Here is a 26,376-nt window from a genome sequence, read left to right on the forward strand (position 1 = left end):
CCAATGTTGGATAAATGTTTCCTACCTCCTGGAGAGAGGGAAACTTGCAGTTCCTCTTCCTCCTTTGTTAATTTGACTCAAATCTAGCACAGTATTTCTGTTGCTTTGGAAACAAACATAAATATTTCTTGCTACAGAAGTGAAGTGTACTGTTTTGGGCCAAATATAACATTTTTATATGATACTATGTTGTTTTTCTTTTTCATTAGAGGGGTGAACCAAAAGATTGGTCATTGGTGTGGTCCCTTTATTGACCAGAGGAATCATCAGTGGAGAAAGGAGTAGGAAATTAATCCAGACTCAACGTACTTTAGGAAGATGAACTATCCTTGACTGTCCTCTTTTATAAAAGTACCAAGCTCCATTGATCAGATTTCTCTCATGAAAACTGACTACCTTGATTCAAAGGGGAAAACAGCAATCTTTCTGAATAGCAAAGGAAGCAAAGGATAGACTAGAGTCTCTATTGTATTTTAAGTATAGTTGTATTTAACCTACAGCAGTCAATTTGTTCTTTATGCAAACAGAAATACATTTTCCAGCAAAGACTGAGAGACAGTGGAAATCATTCATTGCTCTACATGTCACATTAAGAAATAAAATCACAAAATTGGAAAATAATCTCCCCCAAATGGGAAATAATCTCAATAATCTCAAAAGCAATTTCAGTAATCTCAATCTTTTTACTTTCAGTGACTCATCTTTCATGGAAAAGTAATAAACCTTTTTGATAACTATTCCTTTAAAAATTTCAGAGAAGTGCTGTGAGAAATGCTGTTAGAGGGAACAAAGGATAAACTGCATTAACAGGGCACGGTCTTTGGGGAAACACTAATTTCTAGGAGCCCCAAAAACTTCTGATATTAGTGTCATCAGTTGCCGCACACCCTGCTCTGAAAATAAATATATACTATTATTTCCTTAATTGTGTTTGCTTAAAATACTCTAATTTTATTGCTTAGTTGACATGTCACTGAATTACAAATACCTTTCGATCACAGGTCAAGATGAGAAACACCAGTGCAAGCAGTGAGTTGAAAAGTTACTGTGTGGCTCAAGCAGCAGATGGGTTGCTTTCCAAAAAAAAATATCTGCCAACTGGCAGGAGAAATGTTAGACTGAGAAAACAATATCTCAGTTTTGTGGAGACAGCTCCTGCAGTGGCATTCATTTTTATCATGAGATGGACTTCATCTCACTGTGAGCTTCCAGCTGCAGCACAGGGAAGGATTTTTTTTTAATTCCCTCACTCCTCTCTCTTTCTCTCTCTCTCACACACATATAAACATACACACACAGACAGAGCCTCAGTGTTACTATAATAATTCTCTAACATTAAATCTCATACTAATATTAATTTGCTCACATACTCTGAATTTATTCAATCTCCAGGTACCTTCAAGCTCCAAATCACAGGTTCTCAAATAAGGTTTAACATGCAGGTACCCTTTAATGATCTGGACACGTACAGTGTCATAAGTGTGGCCAGTGAAAAGATTCACTGTTCAAAAGTTAACATTTTCAGGAGAGCATTTTACTGTTATTTCAATAAGAATTTACATATGGCAATGAATGAGGACAAAATGTACATAAACTACTACATTTATTGTCATAATTATTATCAACTTTCAACAATAATGGCTTACATAAGGGAGTGTCACACATCTGAGACACTGAAATATACTGTTCTGCACATCTGCTTATGTCTGGTCCTCTGTTTAAACATAGCCCATACTACTCATCATTAAAAAGGAAATTGGAAAGAAAAGAACAATAAGAAAGACCTGAAAAAGAAATAGGGGAGAGGAGATTCATCTGAGAATACTGAGACTATTATTAATACCATATAATATGTCCATAATGAGCGGGTACTGAAAAAGGGCAGCATTTAAACTCTGAAAAAATCAAATGGCTGAATTAAAATACCTTAACAAAGAACAAAAATAATTTCCATTTCTTATAGAAAACGTGTGAATAAGCAAAATTATCACCACCAGTAGATCTACTGAAAATGAGACACTCACCCAGAAAAGAAGCCTTTTACAACCTTCTGTAGAAGGATATTCATTTCCATACAAGCATACGTGCGACCATTTATCACAACACAGATGAATTCCTAAATTATTTCTCCATTTTTTGACTTTCAGTTTCTAAAATTAGAATTGTATGACAAATTTCTGTATGCTACTTCTCCTGATGTACATTCTCAAATAATTATAGCTTGGAAACCTCAGTTGTCCTCAGATAAACTAAGACTTTCTACTTTCATTATTCTGTATTTCACCACTTCACAAGCAAAATGTCTTAAAGATGACTTAAAGCTTTTCCTGTGTACAATAAATAACAAGTCTATGCCCAGCTCTATATTGCCTTCAACTTAAGGATTTCCAAAGAGAACAGCAAGAGCAAGCTCCATTGGAGAAGCAATTTAGCAGAGAACAATTTTTATTCTTACCCAGCTTCTGAGCTGGGTTGATAAAGCTGAGGACCAGGGGAAAAGGTGACTTCATGTAGCACCAAATCATGACCCAGTCACTTTCAGGCCAATCTCGGACAGACTAACATTTCAGTGAGGCTGCTTTATCTTAAATTGACTTTCCCTAGTGCTAATCTGATTAATCCAGTTTTACTGCTGTGAACGGATGGATTAGTATAAAGAGATCAGCAGGGGAGTTAAGAAGATGGCCTGGAATATTTCAGATTCTCTTCTATTCCATTAATTTGTCTATGCAAACATAAAATCAAGTCAGGAGTAACTTCATTAAACGCTGTGAAAGTACTCAAAGTCAACATATTCATATGCAGTTTCTGAGGTCAGATTCTTTCTACTGTGATGATTATTTATATATATGCTGTACCTAAAGTTTGTTCTAAACACACCAGCAAATAAATAAGCCTGTGCACATAGGAAATATCTACAGCCTCATGCATCCCACCTCTTCAGTTTATTATCTCCAAGGACTTCCCTTTTAGGTTACTGTCACCTTGACACCTTTAAATCAATCTCATTGTCTTCCTCCATAATAGAGTTTCAATGCCATGACATTTTCCAATTTTAGTGAAAAATGTATAAAACAACATAATTATCAAAGGAGAAAAGATACAGGAGAAAGTATATTTGAAATGATGGTACACATTTCTCATGTTCATATGGATCATGTGGCACAGAATTGAATTGTTTGCCATATATTCTATGATTCTATGACTCTATATTCCAATGAGATGTAAGACCTAAATAATGAACTGGATGCTAGCAAGTCTCCCATATTTAGTACTTGTATAATCTTTATAATAAAATACAAACACAAATGCAAATCTGAAATATACTGTTGGTGCAGGAACATCAGTTATATAATATAGTAGATGTCATTTTAGATGGAACTGTAAACTGGAAAACTGCTGGGGGCATATAGTTCTTGGTTTTCTTTCCTTCACTTGTGACTATAATATGCACGTGTCTGCAATTCACTACACACCTTGGTTCAGGAAAAGAAAAAAATCCCTCATAATATTTGCACAAAACTATTGCTGGTGTGTTTTACTTTGTTTATTGGGCTTATGAGTAAAAGCATCTATGCCCTAGTAGGTGAAGTCCACTCCTCCCTACAGGTGTGACCCCTCTACGCTTTTCTGCTTCCAACCCTCCAAAGGGGCAAATAACGAAGTTACCTGACCTTGGTTGTTATAGCAATAAGTATAAGCAAGGCCCTCTCTGCATACCATTCCTTGGTATAATCAGGTCTTATCACTGTGAGAGTGAACAGTTTCTGAACAATATGCTGTTAATTTCAGAGTTTAGTTAGTTAGAAGAGGCCCAGCTAACAAAGTAAAATTACTGAACAGAAAATTAGTTCTGTTTTACTTAAAACCAGGACACATTTACATACTCCTTAATCCAGAATTTGTTGATAGGATTTCGATTTATTCTGTGATGCAAACACCATGGTCTCTAAGTAAAGAATTTTGCTACAGTTTAACCTATATAGACAGCATCACGAAATATGTGGAGCCCTCATGTATTTTTTATGTAGACCCAATTAAGAATTATGCTTTAATATGCTTGCTCCTTATTTATTAGCAAGTTATATCATACATCTTATGTTGTACTTACCTGTATCATGATGCAACTGCAGCCATAAAGATATAGACTGTCACACCCTGCTTGTACACTGCTTCCTCTTAAGATCACCAAAAAATTATTTCTGCCACAACCATACTCTAGCTACATAAATGTAGGCACCCCCATAATAATTCTCTCAAACAGCAGTTAACATAAATTAAAATTAATAAGCCACTGAATGAGACTCCAGAAGCCTCATGTTTCTCCTTCATTAGATGACTTAAAATCTAATTTAGAATATAAATGGAAAAAAGACAAACTGATAAAAGTTACTCAAGGGGTTAAAAGTACTTTATGGTATGTGTGCAAAAAGAGAAGAGGGACAAAAATAAACCTCAGTTTGTGAAAGAGTCTCTCCAAGTGGAGGTTTAAAAACTGATACTTAGCAAAAACGTTCTGAAATTGTTTCTCTGTAGGGCATTTAAAAAAAAAAATCCATTAATAACATGTTTGCTGTTGTTGAAGTGTTTATTACGAGGCTCAGGCTGTGTGAAAGCCTGTCTCTCCACAAGAGAGATATGACAGGCTTGTCAGGAGGGATAGGAGATGGCTGAAGATGGATATATGCTGCCCTGTTGACAAGTGGTGGGGACAGGCAAGGAGATGGATCAGTAAAAATTTCCATTAAATCAAGAAAAACACAACTTGCCCCTAACATCACCTCTGATAGTTTCTTAGACCAGCTGCTTCCCTGACACCCTACTGAGGAACAAATTGCTTTCCTAGCAGGACATTTGGACGCTCCTGCATTAATAGATATGGATCCCAGCATGCCAAGCCAAGCAAGAAGGCAATTTAATATGAGCAACACTGTCATCTCAATTTAGGACAACAGTTAGGATGCCCTACAGGGCGTTGCAACAGCTTCTAGAAGTACACAGTGTAAGACATTCTTTCTGTCTTAAGGCTATAGAAAGCTGGTATTTCTAGTAATAGCCAAGCCAAGGAGAATGGAAAATGTAAATGCATAGATGACAACAGCATTGTACTGTCTAGGAGCATCAGTTTTAGTTCAAAGGCCTTTCATTTCTGTACAGAACTGCAACAAAGTTTGCAGGGAAAGAAAAAAGAAAAAACCTTGAGGAGACAGGAATAACAGTAGGTGGCAAGTAGTTCACTTTCAGGTGGAGGTAAATTTCAGAACAAAAATTCAGTTGGTTCAGATAGCTGTCTAGCATAACATCATAACAGTGCTAAGTATCAGGAAGGACACAGAAACTTTTAATATTTACTTTCTGATAGTAAGTGCTTTTAAAATCTGTAGTTATTTTCAGTAATTGTGCTTTGATTTTTGCACAAGTGCTCTCTTCATTGCAATCTCCAGCCAAGTCTAAACAGAAAAATAAAGTGGACATGTCATGCTCCAGAAGCAGCGGGTGGTGCAGTCGGGCAAAGTCTCTAGAACTATATGGAGAGAAAGGAATGGGGATTTCCTGGGTGACCAGCACCTGCATTCCTGCAAGTCTTGAGTAGTTTGGTGAGACAATGATTCTTTGATTGTATGAGGTAAGGGAAAGAAGAATGAATAGTGGAATCACCTGATGAAGGGAATAACAAGACTTTTTGCTAATCTGACTGGCTCTTTGGGAAGAAAACCTCTTCCAAGTCTGAGGAAGATGCTTCAGGATTCAGTGGTGTTGCAGACATACTGCCTTGGAAGGCAGCTTCAGAAGGAAGCTGAAAACTTAGGGTTGTTGGAGGGCACTTAGGGGTGACTATGAGAGAAAGAGAGTGAGTAAATAGGTCTCTTCACTGGAAAATAGAGGCACTTCTTCTATGCTGTGCACAATGGTAGACAAAGCAAAGCTATGGCCCCTTATCTGGATATCTTAATCAAGGATGCTTTAGAGATAGTATGTCCTGACCAACTATCTATCCCAGGTTTGCAGAGGCAAACTCCGGCTGACGTGATCCAGCTCCACACATAGTTCATGTATACTGTTATTCAAAATATTTCCATCAGCAGTGGAGGCCTTTCTTCCCGCTCATTTGCAGCTTCTGAAAAAGTTCACCTTTGCATGACAGTGTGCACGCCTTGGTACAAGCGTACAGTGACATGTATCCAGATTTCTAATCAGTATCAAGAAGGCATTACAGGGAGATTTGCTTCCCAAAGACAGAAATGACCAACACTAGATATACTCTTTCAAATTTTTTATGTGAGCATGGGAGTTTCACAGGAGTGGCTGAGGGTAAGTCTTGTCCTCTGTCTTCAGGGGACTTGCTCAAAGGTTCCTTGTCTGACTGGTTCATCTGCACTCCTTCTAAAGACTATGTGAACAGAAATTTTGTGGTACGTGGTTGATTCACAGTTGGCCACTTCCAGAAGCAAATGTATGATGTCTGGATATCTACTACTCTGACAAAATCAGTAGCTGCAGTAGAGGGACAAAGACTTTTTTCAGGAGCGTAAGCAGATAGGGGGCCCTTTTGGCTGCAATTCTCTATCGTCCTCACAATTTTATTATTCAAAATGACAAGGAAATAGAGGGCTGGATCCTCTGGGGCTTTACACATTGCAAGCCCATTGCACAGGGAACTAGTGATGTAAGGGAGCTTTGGCACCATTTGAGAAGGAAGAGAATGTAGATTATTTTTGATTGCATTGCTAAAAATGGGATTCCTTGACTTTACTAGTAGCTTGGCTGCTGGAAGCTTGTTTTGGTCTCAATGTGTCAAATGTGTTAGTCAGATGGTGTCATTCAGTACTCTATAACTTTAAATTGATCTTGAGTAGAGCGAAGAACACAGGTCTGTGGAAATAGTGATTCTTCCAAGTCCCCCCAAAAGCCCAAATCATTACCAAGATTATGAGAGTAATAAAAAAAAGCCACCCAAATATCAGAAGTCACACAGCTAACCAACTGTGAAATTATGCTGTAAAATTTAACAGCTACCCTTCTTGCTGGTGAAATGTCTAGACATCCAGTGTTTGCTTTATGTTCTCTGAGCTCTGCTCAGCCCTTCTTGAAATTGTCTTTCTGTGTAAGAAAACTAATCAGTTGCTTGTTAAAGTGTTTAAGGATGAGCAGCAACTACTGCTTTCCTCAATCTTGACTAATCTTCACATTCCAAATGACACTATATATGACAGGAAACAACACACAGTTCTCTACGCTGCTGATACTGCCAGAGTTTCCCCCCACTGCTTCAAAGTACGTAGAATGAAACAGCTCTCTGAGAAAACAAATCAAAGTGGTACTCACTTACTCTAGCTATGTGGTGGAGCAAGTCAAGGCAGAAAAAACCTCCCAATTTCCTTCACTGACAAACCCAGATTGAAAATGTGAAATATTTTAAAACAATGCTTTCAGAGTATTTCTAATAATGAAAATCAGGAATTGTAATTTTCAGTGATAATATCTTACTGGATTGATCTTGGGCAGTTCTTATTTCTGTAGCTGTTTGCAGAGCTTGCTTGTATGCACAAGAACAGAACATTAACACATGAAGTTATTCCAACCCTGTCCTTTAATCTCATTGACAGCTCACTTAATTGGTCACTATTTTCAATTCCTTGATCCACAATCAAGTGCTAAACAATGCAGTACAAGTTCTAATGACATGGCAGCTACAGTTAAAGTGTTCTACGTGATGGTACAACTGAACTAGATAACATACCTGCTTGATCTGCCTGTACCTATCATGGTCAGAAACAGTAGCCTTTGTTACTTTTAAAAAATTATTAGTTTTAAATCAAAAAGCAAGTTTGAAAGAGGAATCTTTGGCTTTTTAACTGTCCATTCTAATTTTTCTTCAGTATATGATGTTTTCAAGTTTAGAAGACTACAAACAGAAAAAGCTTTCCAAGACCAGTCACAAGAGATAAGATCTAAACAAGGCCATGTATGAACACCTAAACATTCTCTAGAAAAGATTCTTCCCACCTAAGTGAAAACAGCATAGCATGTAAGGAGGTCCTATCATTATTAAGATCTTAGAGCCACCGTGAATTGCTTAGAGTATCAAACAATCGAAGCAGACTACCATATGAATGAAAATAGCCAATGCCAAAAGTGAGATTAAGGTAAAAGGAAACTCCCAATTAAGACTCCCATTGGCTTTTTCCTTCTGCCTGATGATCAAAGTTTAAGATACCAGTCACTTCAGCAGAAATAATCAATGTGACATAATGCTTGTAAATATTACTAACATATTTCTCTAGGTTTATATTTCTAGAGTTATTACTTGTGAGGCACACAACTATTCTTAGGGAAACAAAAAATAAGTTTTTTCAGAAGTTTGAGAAAAAGACACGCTTTAATATGTGTTTTTAGACATAGTCAAATGCATCAGTCCATACAAAAACTAAGAGTTTAACTAAATTCCTAAATATGCTACTAGCTTATAACTATAAGAGGTTAATTGCACTGGTATCAGTAAGATAAAGGGTTCTTGCTGCTCTTAATATTTTTGTGCAAATTCCATAAACTGTTCATAGGTACCATATAGGCATGTGGAAAACCACCTTTTTAACTTATTGAGGATGCTTTGAAAAGAGAAGTTGTGTCTCCCAATGGTTGTCACTCAAATATTCCTGCAACTTCCATTTATGATAATCTGCCTTTGAAAATGGCAAACACTCCCATAATTTTAATATCAAAAGAGATTAAATAAAAAGTGTGAATGAACTTGATTTTCAAATTTATCTGGTTTGGGCGACTATTTTAAACAAGCCCCACATGACAAGGAAACTCAGGTATGTATAATACCTGTATATATGTATATATGTGTATATATATGTATATATATGTATATATGTGTATATATGTGTATATATATATGTTATATATATGTATAATAATAATAATCCTCTCCTAGGAAACTGATACTTTTCCTTACTCATCTTCTCAGCATATTCAAATAGAAAAGTTTAGCTACAGAAATCTGAAAAGCAGGAATACATGAAAAAATTGACAAAGTCTCATTGCAAACTGTATAATGAACACTAAAATAAAATTAAGGTCTATGAAGGGGACTATGTCATTCACAAAATAAAAATATCACAAAGTAAAACGCCATAGAAAACACAGTTGTACTACAAGAGTACCTTAAAATGAATAGGACTTCTCTACTGTCTGCAAATGTTCCAAAATCCATCTTTTTCTGCATTGTGTATATGCATGTACTGTTCTCTGTGCAAAATCACAGGAAAGTCTCAATAAAAAGATAAAATAGAGAAACTGTGAAAAATTTCTTCAACAAATTCATGCAGCAGGAACAGGGTTATTTAAAAACAGTAACAATAATACTCAAGGTAAGTGCTTCATTCGAGAGGATTGTACGAAGGGAGAAAATAAACCATACACAAAGAAAGCTAAAAGTACAAATACACACAAAAAATAGAAATGCTACATGAATAGCTAAGTGCTGAAGAACTAATATACTACAAAATATGAAGGGAATTAAGTGAATCAAAATGTACTCAGAAATTTTAAGATAAATAAGAAATTTCACCCCCAAAAGTGAGGGTCTTTTTCTATTTTAAAGCAGAGTTAGTTGAAAATACCTGAGAAAGGAAGACCGAAATAATTCCTTGCTTGCTTAATAACAGTTCTGAAGGCTTTACTTCAAATGTGCTTCTATAGAATTTGGTAAAGAAAGAGTCAGAGGGTGAAACCACAAGACAAATGATAGAATTGAGGCACGGAAAACCTACATGCACCTACACACAGACACAGAGCACAGTTATGCATCATTAATTCTTTCTGAGAAAGATTCCTACAAGGAGTAGGTTGGTTCAAAGGACAGAGGAGAAAACAGCACTAAAGACCTAGTACGCCTCCCAAAGCCTATGGATCGGTGATGGTGATTTGCTTCCCCACTTTAATATACATTGAAGGGAAAATACAATAAAACAATTGTGAGCTTTATGGGGCATAAAATGTGAATGATCTTTGCTAAGAGAAAAAAGACAGGTGAAGGACTTGGTGACTGAAACCTGTCCTGATTCTCTTTTATTTGTTCTAGTATTAGTGGTGTATATGGAGGCAGCTGGACAGTTTCCTTCCCTTTTACACAATGCTATGCCTCAAATTCCAAAGTTTCGATGAAAATTTTCAACCAAATCAATTGCAGAATGGGTCTGATTACAGTGTGGGCTTTTCTATTTAATGTCCAGACTCTCGAAAGAGCTGGGAGATGGCTCAAACATTTGGGAGCTCTGAAATCATGGACTGAAGGAACTAGACATTTCTTTTTCAAAGGTTAAGTTGAATGTTTCCTCATAAAATGTCCAAATGTCCACAGTGATTTTTTGACATGGTGGCTAGTTTATTCTCTGTTATCACGAAGTATCAGCAGTGTCATTTCATAAGCAGCTGGCTATTCAAAGGAAGAAGATTATCTAATCAAATTCTGGCAGTGGGAACTCGCAAGAGAGGAGAAAGAACTAACGTCACTCTGAGCTAGGACCGGCTTTCTGTAAAGCAGTATTTAGAAAGCCACCAGGGATATGAACTCTCCTTAGGTTTATGTATGTTAGTCGCTGACAGCATATAAGCACTTTGCAATATTGCACTTATTAGATTTTATCTGCTTCATCTGGCTTTTATTTCTGGAGCAGTCTGCTATAGATTGGAATGAGCAGAGAGTCAAGCAGATACGGAGAAAGTTGTTGATGGCACATCTCACCAATTTATTTTCTTCAAAACCAAGTGGACTGGGAAGAGGGTAGAAAAAATACCATTTTCTTGGATAAGAAGCATTATTAAAACAGACATATTCCTTCCTTAACTGAGTCATAACATCAGAAAAGAAAAGAGGGCCATTGTTCAGGTTTCCTTACTGTGCATTTCATCTGTTATTTTTGGATTAGGGGAAATTAATGTGATTTATACACCTTAGTCCAGCATTTGCCTTTTTTACACTATCATATTGTTGACTCAAGATCAGATTGTGATCCACTGCAGTTCCCAGATCCTCTTTTGCATCTTGCTGTGTCTAAGCGTTTATTCTCTCATAACATACGGCTGCTTGTACTTGTCCAAGTATAGAAACTTTACATTTATCCTTACTGAATTGTTATCAAGTTCCAAACAGTTTGCTGCCTCCTAGCTACATAGCCTATGCAAATTTAATAACCTTACCCTATAATCATTCATCAAGACATCATAGAAAATATTAAAACCTGTGAACCTTGGGACAGATTTGAAACATCCCTCTGCTTTGATTGTGAAGTGCTGGTAAATAGTCTATACATAGCTTTCCAACTAATTACGTATCCACCTAATGCAATTATCATCTAATCTTCTATTTCCTGGCTTGCCTATGGGAATTTCATATGAAACAATGTGAGCAGCTTTGCTAGATTCAATATAGATGACATCATCTACTTCTCTCATACCCACAAGTCCTCCTACTCTGGCATGACAAAGTTAGATTGAGGCGATAAACCCTTGTTAAGTCCATGCTTCCTGAGACTTTCATTTTCGTCCTCTGGTAGCCACCAATATTTTGATTATTTGCTACAGTTTTGCCTCAGGAATTCAAGTTAAACCTACTGGTCTATAACTCTCAGGTTGCCTTTTTTTTCCTCTTTTTAGACATAGACTTATTGGTTTTGCCTTTTAAAAAAACTTCCCTACCCTTATTGTTAGAAGTGACCATTAATGTTCTGGATTTTCTGCAGACATTCCCACAGGAAAAACATAATCAGGCTCAGCTGATTTGAAAACACATCTCTGTCCTGTCCTTTCCCCACTATAGCTGGCATTTTTAATTCTGTTTCACTGGTTTTAGCTCTGCTAACTATCTGAGCAAGTCACCTTTTAAATTAAGATTGAAACAAAACAAGTAAACACTTTTGCCTTCTTGGAATGGTTTAATGATACAGTGTTCTCTCCCACAAGAAGCCAAACAACAGCTTCCTTGATCTTTTGTGTTACTATTTCTATTACTTCCTTCTGCAATGCTTTAGACTTTATATCAGAAGTATATCTTGCGCTTTCTGACTTTGTGTGTTTTCTGTTTTTCTATCTGTTCCTAGTGATAGAACCTACTTAATTTTTTTACGCACTTCTTTCTTACTGTTCAGGTCATAAAAACGGCCATTGTTCAAGCAAGATGGTCTCTCCTTACCCTTCCTAGTCCTCCTTTACATCGAGATAATTTACCATGGTGCCCTTAACATGATTTCTTTACTGACTTGTCAGCTCCCTTTTTCTGGCTAGAACTGATTTCTTATCGGTTACCCAAGTTTGCTTATTGTTACTTTCCAGAAGTCATTGTTTTCCTCTTGCTTCACTTGCAGAAGTATGTTTTGTTTGACTGATATTTTGTTTACTTTTTTCTAGGGGACTTATTCTCAAAAAAATTCCATCTCTGGATTTTGAGACATTTTTTTATTTCAGGAGTTGACCACTGGCCATCCATATGAAAGAATTTAAATACTGCTTTTTTCTGAAACATAATGAAGGAGAACATGTTTTAATTACACAGATAACTTATTTGGAATCATGAAACATTTGCAAATGTTATGAGGGGAATTTACTTCTGTCATGTGTCATCTCTTCAGCAGGAATACTCTGCATGGGTTAAATGTTTTTTAATGCAGTTTTGAATAGTTACATGTCGCACTGAAAATAAAGATTGAACTGTTATTCTCTGTTGACTGAAATCATGTAAGAGTTCTTTTGCTAATAATTAATGTCACATCCCACTGGGACAAACACTATTTGCGTGGCTTATAATAAAAACAATTCAAAAACACTAATGTGTTTCCCTGAACAGTGAAAGCTTGTGATGCATATTATGAAAACACCACTGGTGAGAACCACAGCAGCGTATAAAAGCTATTATTGTATTGTACATTTATTGCTAAGTTTATTTCCTCTTTGATTTATTTAACTCACCAAATACTGGTTGTTTTCACTCCTCTGATAGGAGGATATGTTGAGTTACTAGCTCAGAGCAATGCTACTATTTGGCAGCCACATTTTTTTCCATCTCCAAATCTGAAACACTTTCCTGAATAAATTTAGTTAATTACTTCATGCCCAGAAACAGCTTCCTGTTGGTGTAAAGGATTTTAAAATATGATAACTGTTGATACTTGAAAATACAAAATTTGGTAGGTTCTAATCAATATACATTCACATAAAAATTTTGCAATAACCAGGAACTCACGCAAAATAAATCAGTCGTGGCTGAGCTGTTCTTTGGACATCCAACGCTTGTATAGTTTAAGCTTTCATCCACTTAATAGCCCACTCACTCTGTACACACCTGTAGTCCCCTCACTGATGCTTTACATCTAAGCACTGTGATTTCTAGCCAAAGTTCAGGATATAAGCATCCCAATTCCATCTTCATTTATACAAAGACTTAGCAGGCATTTTCTCATGACTCTGAATACACACAGCCAAAGCATATATACCCTAATCTACGTTTTACTCCTTTATGCCAGGCCACGCATCAAAGGATTTAATAAATTACAGGTTTTCCTATAGAATATGCATTTTCAGAATCTGCTAGGGATCTCTGGAGAAACCTCCACTTTACTTGCTGTTATTCTCAATCTCCACCTGCTCGCCAGGGACCAAACAAGCAACCAGAGATATGGTACTGCCTCACACAAAGTCATGGCTCTCAGCAGAGGTGACAAGTTAATGTTCCTGTTGTCTCCTTCCAGGCTGTGCCTGCAAAATGCAGAAGCAGTTTTTTACTCTTAAAGTCAGTAGAGGGAATGAAGATATTGATGCTCCTGTGAGAGTTTTGAATACTCAGTAAGATCCCACCAGGTCTTCTCAGATCTCACCTAAAGGCTGCTTCCTTGTTGCCTTCATTTTCCTATTTATTCCTTTTCCACCTCCAGTGGGGATCTTGTACATTTCAGTTTTGATCTTCTTGCATTTTTTAAGATTCTATTTTTCTGATTTATGTCAAATGTCACCAAAAGACCATGCCAACAACAACAGGCATATTCAACTAATTATTTTTTTTCAGAATGACACTGCTTGATAAGCATCATTACCATAAAGATTAAAACATTTCAAAAAGCATATTTAAGAGACATACAAGAAGTTCCCTAAAATAAGGAAATAAAATTGACATTCATTTTAGTTTGAAGGGAAAAGTAAGTAGAAAACAAAGTCTTGTTAAGCTTTCTTTATATATAATAATGCTGTAGTACATATCCTATGCATACTTTTTATTTGCAGATTGTATTTAATATTAAGCACTGACTTTAGATTGGTGGCCTAAAAGTCAATCTTTTTAAATATAACCATTTCAGGTGTGCTTAAGAGATTTATCATTGTCATTACTTGGTATTACATATGTGAGCATTTTCACTGGCATAAAAGAGAAAATGACAGAGATTAAGTACAAAACATACTACTGCTATTTGAGATTTCTTAATGGAAACAATGCCCAGCTTAACCAGCCTATTTTACTGCTAACTTAGTCTGAACAAGTGAGCCTCCGGTACCTTTAAACCTTACTCTTTTATCTCTTCACTTATATCTTTTAAGTGTCAGTGGAATAGATTTTCTATCATGGTAGTGATTGTCACCCAATTTAACGTGAGAGCTTTTGGAAAAAAAATATAATTGGTATGAATGCTTTAATTTTTGAGAAATATAGGGATAAAATGGAGTTAACTGAGACTTGGTTATCCACCCATGATTTTCTGCCCTTAGTCAAGGACTCCATTCACAGCTACATTATATTATCCTTATCAGAATTTTCCCTTTTCTTCTGCTGCATAATGGTTTTATGTGCACAAACTGCATTCTGGTTTTCAGTTATTTCCCAGTGAATTATAGTTGGTCATTGTTCTCCAAATCTATGTCCTTGCTTTTCACTAAGAATAATATTGGTTTACTGTGTAAGGGATGCCTTTATTTAATTTGGTCATTATATTTTAATTTTTTTTTTTCATAGTTCGCTGTTGGCTTTGCAACATTTTCTTTACTCCCTCTATTACAGATTAGTGACCTTAATATCATTGTTAAGGTTGAGATGCAACTTCTATTCTACACTCACTTTCACAAGCTTATAACTTTTCCCAGATATTCCCTTTTAGCCTGAGGATTTTTTATGCTTATGCTTTGTTAGAAGTGGATTTTTGTTTGAAGCTTCATAAGCATCATCTATTTGTTTTGAGTCATCCAACGTGAAAAGATAGCAGCTTTGCAGCAATCAAGACAGTTTTCAGATGCTTTTTTTGGACTCTGATAATTGAAAATCAGCTTTGTTTCAGCACTTCAAAATCAGCTTTGATTGTGGAATGGTGGCTTTGCTATCTCTTTGAAATGGTTTTGAAATAATAAAGTTCTGCATGTGACATCATTATTAAGTAACTTACTGAAGTAGTAGCGATGAGGAGAGTTGATCTCAGAATACCTCTGTTCTACTTAATATTATTTTTAAAAGCTGTTTATTTTCTGTAAGAAAACTACATTTTTTAATATTTTAAATCTTTTCAATGTCATTTTCCTCCCACTCTTCAAGGAGCATAGTCCAACCAGATGCATTACAGGGTGCTCAGTCAATCTGGGTTCTATACAGTATATGGAAATAATGCAACATGTGCACTGAAAAATAAATATTTCTCTTGTGCTGGTGAAACGACAAGCAGTCACTTTGCTTCATTCCATAGACAAACTGTTATAATTAAAAAATGATGTCTGAAAGAGCTTTTGCTTAATGGTCCAGTAAGAAATCCTATATAGCCGTAAGCCGAAAAGAAGCTCTGAGAGCCTTCACAGAAAAGGTTTTCTTCAGAGAAGTGTTAATGCACAATTCCTCTAGCTTATCTGTGGCCCATCCCTGTGGTATGCTTGTACTCTGCATTTTGTGCCATTTTTTTTTTTCATCACAAAGAGTTTCACAATCTCAGTAAGTAACCATTTTATGCCCTCCACATGGAAAATGCTGTTTTAACCTTGAAAGAATGAACCAAGAGCCTGACTTATCAACAGTGATATTATATAAATCAGAGAGTCAAGGTAAAGCTGAGAAAGAAAGACTTCGGGCATTTCTCTGACCAGTTAATGGAGAAATATAAAAAACTTGCAAACATTTTTAACTGGGGTACTCTGTTTAGCAAAAAAAAAAAGTGTCATTGGGGAGGTTAGACCTAAAGGTCCCTTCCAACCTGAACTATTCTGTGATTCTATTAGTTGTAGGTTCTAAACTGACACAAACTTTTGCTTTCCATATTTGTACTTACACAGAATAGAGTGGGGCCCCAAATCTCTATTGCACTTTTTAACTCTGACAACCAATGACATGAAGACTACACGTATCACAAAAGCTGTAGAAAGCATTGGTTTTTTGGGATCTATGTGAGCTGCTCACTTTATGAGCTTTGTGATTTACTTTAGAGTTGAGCTATGGGCCAGAATTATACCAGACTGAAAAGGAGGACATTTTTAATTTAGCATTCAGAACTTTGAATTTTTTCCCTGGCTAAGCTACAAATGCCGGTCAATAGATTCATTTTAATCTAAGATCTTATTGTTCTGGTCCTATCTTTTTACTCTATCGTTTCTCATTGATTAAGCAGCTCTTACATTTTACAATAATGCAATAATACAATCTGAAGTGCCTCAGGAGGCCTTCATGTGAAACTTCATAAGAAAGGCAATAAATAAGCTTACTTTGATTCACATTTATTTTCCTTTTCATTTATAAGTGATTTTCTGCATTCAGGCCATGTTTCTTTTTCCTGTTCAAATACAGAAAGTTTTTAGAAGATTGCTCAAATAAGCCTCTTACACAATTAGAATCCTGCCCTTGGTGGCTGCCATTCTCAAGCAGCACATCCTCTGCTGATTGCATTATTGTTCCCCCTCCAGTGACTCTGTGATAGATCTGTTTATTCATACCAAATCTTCCATTAACCCTTAGTTCTGCTAATTTACAAATTTATTTGTATTGGTCTTATTGATTACAGAACTGCAGTCATTATACAAACTGTATAAGCAGGAAAACTCAGATACCTCTTATGGTGCAGGACAGACCGTTATAACCAGGATTTTTTAATCCATTAGCTGAAGAAAATACAGGTGCAAACTGTTTCTCTCTGTCATAAAAGGGAGAATAATCTTACTCTATACATAAGTAGAATATGAAGTCAGGAGACAGAGTTCAGTTCCCCGTGCGTGTAGAATTAACTGGAGATTCCTATAAACATTTTATTTCTCCTTCTCTCCTGTTGTTGTACTCCATGCCTTTCCTGATGGGCCACGTGATAAAACATTGTCCCCTGACTGTCAGACGTATTTCTAGACACTTTGTTGAAGAGGAGAGGAGTACTAAGTAAAAAGTAGTTCCAAGTCCTCTCCAGCTATAAACTTCCATTATATTTAAGGCTTGACAGAATTATGAGTTCATGTAATATAATCTCCTGAGCATCATAAGCCATTAAATATCACCCAGATACTGCTACATGGAGCCCAATTATTTTAATTAGACAAGAGCACTTCAGTCGTCAAGAGACTAACTCAAATATGCCACGGGCATAGACCAAAATAGACAAAGATGTCATCAAAGCCTGAGGCTCTTGCAATAACAAGGAACTTCTAGGTGAGAAATGCCCCCAAAACTCCTGGAGATGGTATGTAGTTCATTGACCAAGTTTGGCACAGAATGTCAAGTTCCTGCCAATGATACCTGAGAAAATTTTGACTTCTCCTTCAGATTTGGTGATCAGTTTAATCCTGAGCTGAGCATCAGAGTATGATATACTCAACAGGTACCTAAGAACAGGAATCACAGTCAACCAGAGAAGGTACTTTTTTTTGGAGCTGTTTTTCCAAGTCTATGTGCTAAAATCCATTTACAGTAAGCTGTGGATATTTCAAATTGTGCACATTTCATCTACTGTAAAATGTTGTTGTTCTCATTTCACAGGTGAAGAAATTTGAAGCCCAGGTAGCTTCAGCTCTGGAATCTGAACACTGAATGACTGATGAAGTTGAGTGCTTGGTATCTCTAATATGAAAATCCCTACTACCCTTCCAGGGAACTGTTTGATCTAGCAGTTTATAAGGACTAAGATTTATTTGATAAATCCTAAAAGCAACTACAAATGTGATTTTAAAACCGACTCCTATTTTATCTCAGCCCTCAATTTAAAATGGGACTCACATGCTTGTAATTTTAGCTTATTCCTATTTCAGACAAATTGGTAAAATTGGCGCTATTTATCTTCTGCGAAACATTGGTTTACAAATCCCAGTCTGAGCTGGCTTACATTCATAAAGACCAGTTTTATCCTTTATAGTTACCAGGTTCGTTTTTACAGTTTTGACTTATCTTTACAAACAAAAACTTGATTTTATCCTAGTTTTCTCTAATACCATTTTGCTGACTCAAATACAGAGTTATTCCACTATCTATGTTCTCATGCTAGATTACAGAGACTTGCAGCCTCCATCCCTTTATCAGGTAACTATCTCTTCTCTACCTCCTTGCTTTTTCTTTCTCAGACCACATATGACAGATTTTAAATGGTGAACAATATAAAATTTGCAATGTGCATGTACAACAGCCGTTTTCCAGATGCCTGCATGATTCAGAAATCAGGGAAAAGCTATACCCTACGAAAATTAAGGGATACAGAATTTGATCACATAATCTGGTGTTCTGGTTTGAAGTAAAACTGAACCAATTTTCTGTTCTGTAATTTTACATCTTAGCTAGGCCTCTTCTAACTGTCTAAAATTAACGGCATATTGTGGAGAAAACTGCTCATTCTCAGAATAAGACCAATGTTTGTGCTCCATGACAAGGAATGGTGAGCAGAGAGGCCCTTGCTTATACTTATTGCTATAACAACCAATGTCAGCCAATTTTGTTATTTGCCCCCTTAGAGGGTCGGAAACGGAAAAAACGTAGAGGGGTCACATCGGTGGGGAGGAGCGGACAGGACAGGTGACCCAAACCTGACCAACTGGGGTATTCCATCCCATCTGCCCCATGCTCAGTATAAAAGCTGAGGGATCAAAGGGTCAGCCCTCTTCCTGCCATGGCCGACGTCCAGAGAGGACTCTGTCTGTCCATCTGCCTTTGATCCCGATCTGTGTGTTCCTGACTCCAGAGCTGGAATCCAGTTCCCATCCATCACTGAGTCCAGTCTGGGACTCCCCCAGTGCCTGCTGGTGACATGACTGTCATCCTGGGAGCTTGATACGGTTTTGTATATATTGTATCTATTTCATTATTTTCTTCTTTATTTTTATTTTAATATTAATTCTTCATTAAAGTAGTTTAGTTCATTCTAAACTTCTGAATCTCCTTCTCTCTTTCTCTCCTCTCTCTCTTTTTTGAGGGAGGGGAGAGGGGGTGGGGAAGAGCCATCTGTCGGTCTGGTTTCGGTAAATTTGGCTGAAACCACGACATATGGAACATCCCATAATATTCTGGATATCAGGCAGACAAAAGTAATGAAGTTTCAATTCTAGTTCAGTTAGAGCTGAAGAGACCCACATGTTGTTTTCTAACATTGTTTGGCCAGCTATTTCTCTGTGATTTGGGAGGAAAAGGAAAAAGTAGTTATTCTTCTACCTATTGAACCAAGTGCAAGTAATTGATTTGTTCTCCTTATAAAAAGCATTTGTTTTGCTTTTGCTAGTCCTATGAACTAATGTGATCCATGTTATTAATAATGGAAACATTCTCTAGATTGCTTTATCCACTTGCTGCTGACAGTTGAGTTTGGTAACAGTCACCAGATCAATCAATTGCAGCACTGCAAGATATGGGCAATGGAGATAATGCACTTTGACAGCAATATAGAGCTTGTTAATTGTACAGTGCTATTCTGGGGTAAATGTTTCATTAAAACATTAATATTCTATCACATCTTAAAAAGCCCCATGTTTTTACAGTTCATTTTAAACCACGGAAAACAATACCAGAAAACAACCCCTACAAATCCAAAAAGAATTTTGGTCAGCCTGAGAAAGCCTGTCATATTTTAGCAATGAAACAACTTGCTTAGCTACTGAAGCCTAATGTGTCAACAAGACGGAATTCCACTTTCTAAAGGCCAGAGTGCCCACTCAATAGAAGAAAGCAATACATGATTACTGCTTAGAGCTTGTGGCGCAATGCTAGCAACTCAGCATTTAGCAATAATAGAAAATGTCTGTCTCATTTTCATTCCCCTTGAAAAAACTCCCTATCCAATATTATGAAACACTCCTGCTGTGAGGTGGTTTCTTAATCTCAGCAATATCTTCAGCTATTACCTTATCCGTGGTAATACCTTTCTGGTGAATGTTCTTAGAAGAAAAAATTTAATGACATATGGAACAAGGACAGATACCTGAAATGTAATAACAAAGAGTAACCCTTCAATTTTACTGTGGGTACTAGATAGCAGCTATCTCATATTTCCATTTTAGTGTTTCGCAAATGATATAAAGGTCTCAAGGTCTTTCCTTTTCTGAATTATTCCTCTGTTTTTCAAAGCCTCAGAGCATCTTATTTCTGCTCCTGCTTCAACTTTCATTCCCATCTTAAAACTGAGACAAAAATTCAGATCATTGTGCACACAGCTCTTCTTCACCCATGACCTTTTATTAATCTGATTATAAAATTAAAAAGATTTTCTTCAGTGCAAATACCTTCAAAGATTGTCTTGAATTACCACTACTCATCTTGACTATCTTTATATCTTGAAGTATTTTAAAAGGTGTCTATCTTCTCTTCACATACGTTTAAGATTTTCCCGGTACTGCTAATAAAGAAGCAAAGCACAACTTGAACCAAACATTTACACCTACATATCTGAAAATAAAGTCTTTTAGGTTAGTCAGACTTTCAAACATTTTGATGAGGCAATAAATATGGAATAATGCACCAAAACCAGACACAAAAGGGATAAAAATGGCACCAAGAAAGTACATGCTGATCATGACAATACATTCCATTAGAGCTGAACTTTACAACAAAAGATTTTTAACTGCCAGATGTGGGAACTGCTTTTCACTTCTAGGCTGAGGTACCTCTTACAAATTATTATGCACTTAACCTCCTAGATATAAACCCCTAAAATAAACAACCCCACTCCAGAAGTGTAGAAGGATGCACCCAACTAATAAAATCATCATTTGAATTATCAAAATTAAGTGACTAGGATCAGGTTTCTTGGAGTTTTTATAATTCAGATTCGTCTCCACAAAACAAAGTATTTTCCCCAATTATTCAGGGTTTGCCTACATGCATATTATTGTGCATATCAAAAACATCACTGAAGATGAAACATACATGCTAGGAAATGCATGAACAGGAGATATCAAACCACAAAAAAAAGCTTTGCAAACAACAGGAATGTGTATTGCACTTCTCATGTAACTCTTTTAGAGTGTCCTCTATTCTATTCAGCTTTTTGAAAAGGCAGACAATTATTAATTCTACCAATATGCTTCAATTGCTTTTGATATGTGCTTCCTTAGCTATGGAAAAAGAATGAAAGAAGAAATCAATGGGAAAAAATTGCTGGGAAGAGTGAAATTGCCTCAGGGATTTTGTTCTATGTAATACAATGGCCTAGGAATTCTATTTATAAGGAAGACACAGTATTTATATCTATTGATTTTTCAGGGACCTCTTGCAGTCTGCAGTCTTAAAATTTCACCTGTCCTAGAAGGGAACACATCTTTTGTGAAATCTTGATGTTTTTCAATGGCATTATGCTTACAGGACAGTAAATATGGTGTAAAAGAGGTGAAATAACCCCAAATTTTGCACTCCCTTTGCAAGGCTATAAAACTTCCCTTATCATCACACTTTTAATACACTAAGTTTAAGTACTCGCGAACTGGAGTTTCACATTAGGGGATCCGAATGAAGGGCCACAAAAACATTCATTATGACAGCTTGTTCCTAACATCATTTAAATTGTCACCCAGACCTTAGGGTAGTTTGAACTGGTCTCAGGACCTCCATGAACCCGGCTATAGCTTCAAGAGTCAGGTCTCCTAGCAAGGGATTATCAAACTGCAGAGGATCTCTGGAAATACATTCTTCTTACTTACATAGACTACACTAGGAATGAATAAACTCAAGGGCAAAAGATTGACAGAGGCTCTATCTCCACTATCCCCGATCTCCCATCTCACCCCATTCCAAGGAACAGGTCAACTGATATTGTATGCTGCATAATGTTTATATAGTTGTGGAGCAAGGGCTGGGATGCAATCACACATTAGTCAGTTGTCATCCCACTGAAAGGTACTGACAGTGGATGTTTTGCATGACAGATGAGCTCTGTGTGTAGAAACCACGTGTAGAAACTTTTTAATAAACAGGTAGTATAGTCCCTTTTGAAGCTCCCTTCTTACCCATTTTTAACTCCAAACTTTTCTTTAATATTTAGGAAATAATATGCCAGTATCATATAAAACAAGACAAAAATGTTTTATTCATAGAGCTTTTGTATGCCTTGATTACCACAGCTTTTCCTGTATCCAAGCCAGCTGGTACAATATGTACTGTCTTCTATGTTTTGTTGCTGTTTTCTTGTATTAAATATGTCAAAATTTTATATCTGAGCAATAAAAGTTAGTAACATAGGCCTGATGCATAGTAATGAAGGTAGAACAACATTATATAATGGTAATATCTTGGTAAATCAATTAATATATTTATGGCTAATGATAAAAAATATGAAAGATTAGGTAAGAGTGAGGTCAGTGAGTGGTACCACAACGTGGCTTTGGGTGAAGACTATTCGTAATCATTAAAAAGATATCCGCATACTACTTTTCAAGTCAAAATAAATCTCTTTTCTTGTTCTATTTCTTTGCCTGACAGCCTGAATAATGCCTGACTGCACAAGGTACGTATGGGGATTCTTAAATTTAAACCTCTCTCCTCACCTTTTTAGCACAGTTCTGTCTAGATATTTACCAGGCTGTTTCTGGACCCCACATATTGCTCTTTCCGAATTTCCTCAGACAGAGCAAAACTACCATCTTTAACTTACCCAAAGGCCCTTTTAGCAAATTAAGAGCGCTCTCTTGGAGACTCACATTTAGTTTTGACACCAATGGCAATGACTTTGCAAAAAAAGATTTTAGTTCCTCATTTCACATACCACAGAAAGAAACTGAGGAAGGCAAAATGTCTGTATCAAGCCTGGCTCAGTTACCCATTCATTTTTCAATGCTCTTTCAGATTTGGTTGAAGTCCTTACATGTTTGGGATTACCTCACACAGTTTTCTCTCTGAATAATGGAATATTAATTTCACCTCAGTCCCTGAGCCAGTTTATTCTCTATTTGCTTTCTTCCCTGTTGGAATGGGTCCAGCGGAGGGCCACGAAGATGATCAGAGGGATGGAGCACCTCTCCTATGAAGACAGGCTGAGAGATCTGGGGTTGTTCAGCCTGGAGAAGAGAAGGCTCCAGGGAGACCTCATAGCAGCCTACCAATATCTGAAGGGAGCCTACAGGAGAGCCGGAGAGGGACTCTTTGTCAGGAGATGTAGTGACAGGACAAGGGGTAATGGTTTTAAATTGGAAGAGGGGAGATTTAGATTAGATATTAGGAGGAAATTCTTTACTGTGGGCTTTGAAAAACCTGCTCTAGTGGAGGTGTCCCTGCCCATGGCAGGGGGGTTGGAACTCGATGATCTTTAAGGTCCCTTCCAACTCTAACCATTCTATGATTCTATGATTCTATGATTCTGCCTCTCCTTTTCTAAAATGGCTTCTGAAAACCCTTTTCATTTACTGTCTTGACTTTCTCTTGAAAAGTTATCCCCCCTCCCTCCCTTGATCCATCTCATCAGTTAATAAAAATTGCCAAATACTTGACAGTTGTTAGCTACCCTTATACTGCAATTCAGGCCTGAACAATAAGTTTGTTCTGTGCAGCAGACAAATATTTCTCTACAAGAGCTTTTGGGTGAATAACATCATTTATGTTAGAAGTAACTTCTGCTGTTAGCAATATGTTATCAACTCTGAACTTTACCCAAGGACAGAGGTTCAAATACCCCAAAAAGAAACTCTATATATCTAAAGTATAGCTTAAAGGATGACACAGGTATTCATAGAAAATCTCCAGATTCACATTGTCTTCCTTATTTCTTTGATTATTAGCTTTAACAAGGAACATGTCTCTAACCTAAGCTGTACAGGTAAGCATTTTTCGCTACCTTTATTTGGATAGACAAAAGGACATTCTTCATCTTGGGCCTTTCTTTGAGCTTATAAATCATTGTGTATACTGGTGAGGGAAGCCAGAGCTCTGAAGTGGATGTACCTGGATTCCGTAAAGAGGAGTGGAAGGCCTTCACGCTAAAAAAGGCCAGGTTTTGTCTGGGAAAAAACCTGACATAGTTTAACTTTCTGAATAGAAAACACTCAGAGAGACTACAGAAAACAGAGTATAAAAAAATAGCTTTCCTAACTGCCATGCTGTTCTTGCAGGCAGACCCTTACCTTCAGTCAGCTGTCTCACCAGCAGCTGACTTCAGTGGTAGGGCCTTCACCACAGAAAATCTTCTGCGACAAATCATCCTTGAGGTTATCATGTGGCAGGGCGCAAAGAAAGATTCAAAAACATGTATTTTCATCCTGTTCCATTATAGATTCTGAGGAAGGGCCTTAATGTTACCGTAATTTGTCTTATAGACCAGCCTCTTGCTTCTCATTTCAGCCTCAGTGAATTGTACCCCTCAACGTTCCAGATATCACATAAACCGGAACAAAGAGTGAGGTTAAACTCAAGGCTGCAGATCTGGTCACCAGCAAGCACAGCACAGAGTCCATAAAAGGAAACAGAGCAGTTTGCTAAACCAGGCAATATATCAATCCTTTATGCTATGTACACTTTATTTACAGGGCATTTGCAGATTCAGAATGATGATGAATGAAGCTGCAAAACACAGTTTGATTTTCATCACGTAAAGGTGGAGAGAAGAGTAAAAATTATTTGTGATTTTAACTTTTTTAACCAATCCCTAATAGTTAATTCAGATGCATTTCTTTTTGTTTACTCAGTCTTGTTTATTACTACTTTCCTACCTTCTGCTTTATTTTATAGCCCTAGGTCTGCTCAGTGAGTCTGGGGAATACTCTGCTTTACATGCACCACTGCATGGACAGATTAGGAAGTTTTACCAAGGTCGACAGATGCTAACCTACTCAAAGAAGACAAGTTACTGCTACTTCCTAGTTAGGCAAACTATTATTCTTCCATGGTATCAGTTTGGGCAACATCAAAACTGTAATAAAAAGTGCATTTTCCACAAGAAAGACAGCAGCAAGAGCATGATAATATTTCATAAATATAGATATTTTCTCTTCTCTCATAGCATGCATGGAATTCAGTAATAATGCCAACTATGGAAAGAGTCACTTAGTACAACCATCAGTTAGTCACTGTGATCTTAACATTTAATAGATTCTTTTATACAGAGATTTCTCTCTACAGATTTCCATTTCCCCCAAACCTTGATTCTTGTAAGGTTCCTGTTTTTTTCTACTGCCAAAAAAACCACTGATCCATATGATCTGACCTCTTAGCAAAAACATTTTCAAGTGTCATCTGGTTTTGTTTTCCAGAAATTCTCCATTAATTTTGCATTCCTCCTGCTTAATAGCAATTTTTATGAAAAAACAAAAATATTTCTGTATTTCTTTTCATCATGTATCTTAACATGCATAAGCAATATCACTGCAGTGTCACAGACTGGTCATTCTCTCTCCTTTTTCTATGACTTATAAAGAAAGTTGGTGTTAATATAATAATGAATGGCTTGCTCAAGATCCTGTTCATTTCTGCTGAGTGCTGGGAGAAGAAAGTCAAAGTGGATTTGGATTGTCATTTGCATAGTTCAGTTTCTTACTGTATCTACTCAGCAACTTCTTAAACCAAATAAAGCAAAGAATTCTGGAATGGACACAATGAAGTCATCATTCCTAAGCCATGGTGCTATATTTAAATTGTATACTGAGCTACAGTATCCCATTCTGGTATGAAGGGCAATTCAGAGTCACTGGTGGAAAAGGAGAAAAAAACCATTTCCCCCCTTATTTTAACATGGTACAATATCAATTGTTTCCCACATCACTAGTAGGAAAAATGTATGTTCTTACCCCACAGCCTATTCCGTTGCCTGGTTCACATACAATTTTCCTCACTCCTGGTTCAGGAAGCAAACCCGCTCCACAGCCGGGAGTTGGACACAGGACTCCTCCCATCCGCAGCACGCACTCCTCAGCCCCATAGCGCTGGTAGCGGTTGTACTACAATGCAACAGATTGGTGTTAAATTTCCAATGGTATGCA

General features: G+C 36.8%; 1 protein-coding gene across 1 annotated transcript in view; it reads right to left on the reverse strand.

The window, feature by feature from the left end:
- Positions 1 to 26,376, reverse strand: part of PRKN (parkin RBR E3 ubiquitin protein ligase) — a 606,958-nt gene that overhangs the window by 90,043 nt on the left and 490,539 nt on the right. The window contains exon 9 of the mRNA XM_074144656.1: positions 26,185 to 26,334. Within this exon, the coding sequence (XP_074000757.1) occupies positions 26,185 to 26,334 (150 nt within the window). The remainder of the gene's footprint in view (positions 1 to 26,184; positions 26,335 to 26,376) is intronic.

This window comes from Numenius arquata, chromosome 2 (assembly GCF_964106895.1).
Source record: "Numenius arquata chromosome 2, bNumArq3.hap1.1, whole genome shotgun sequence".
In the NCBI taxonomy this organism is placed as follows: Eukaryota; Metazoa; Chordata; class Aves; order Charadriiformes; family Scolopacidae; genus Numenius; species Numenius arquata.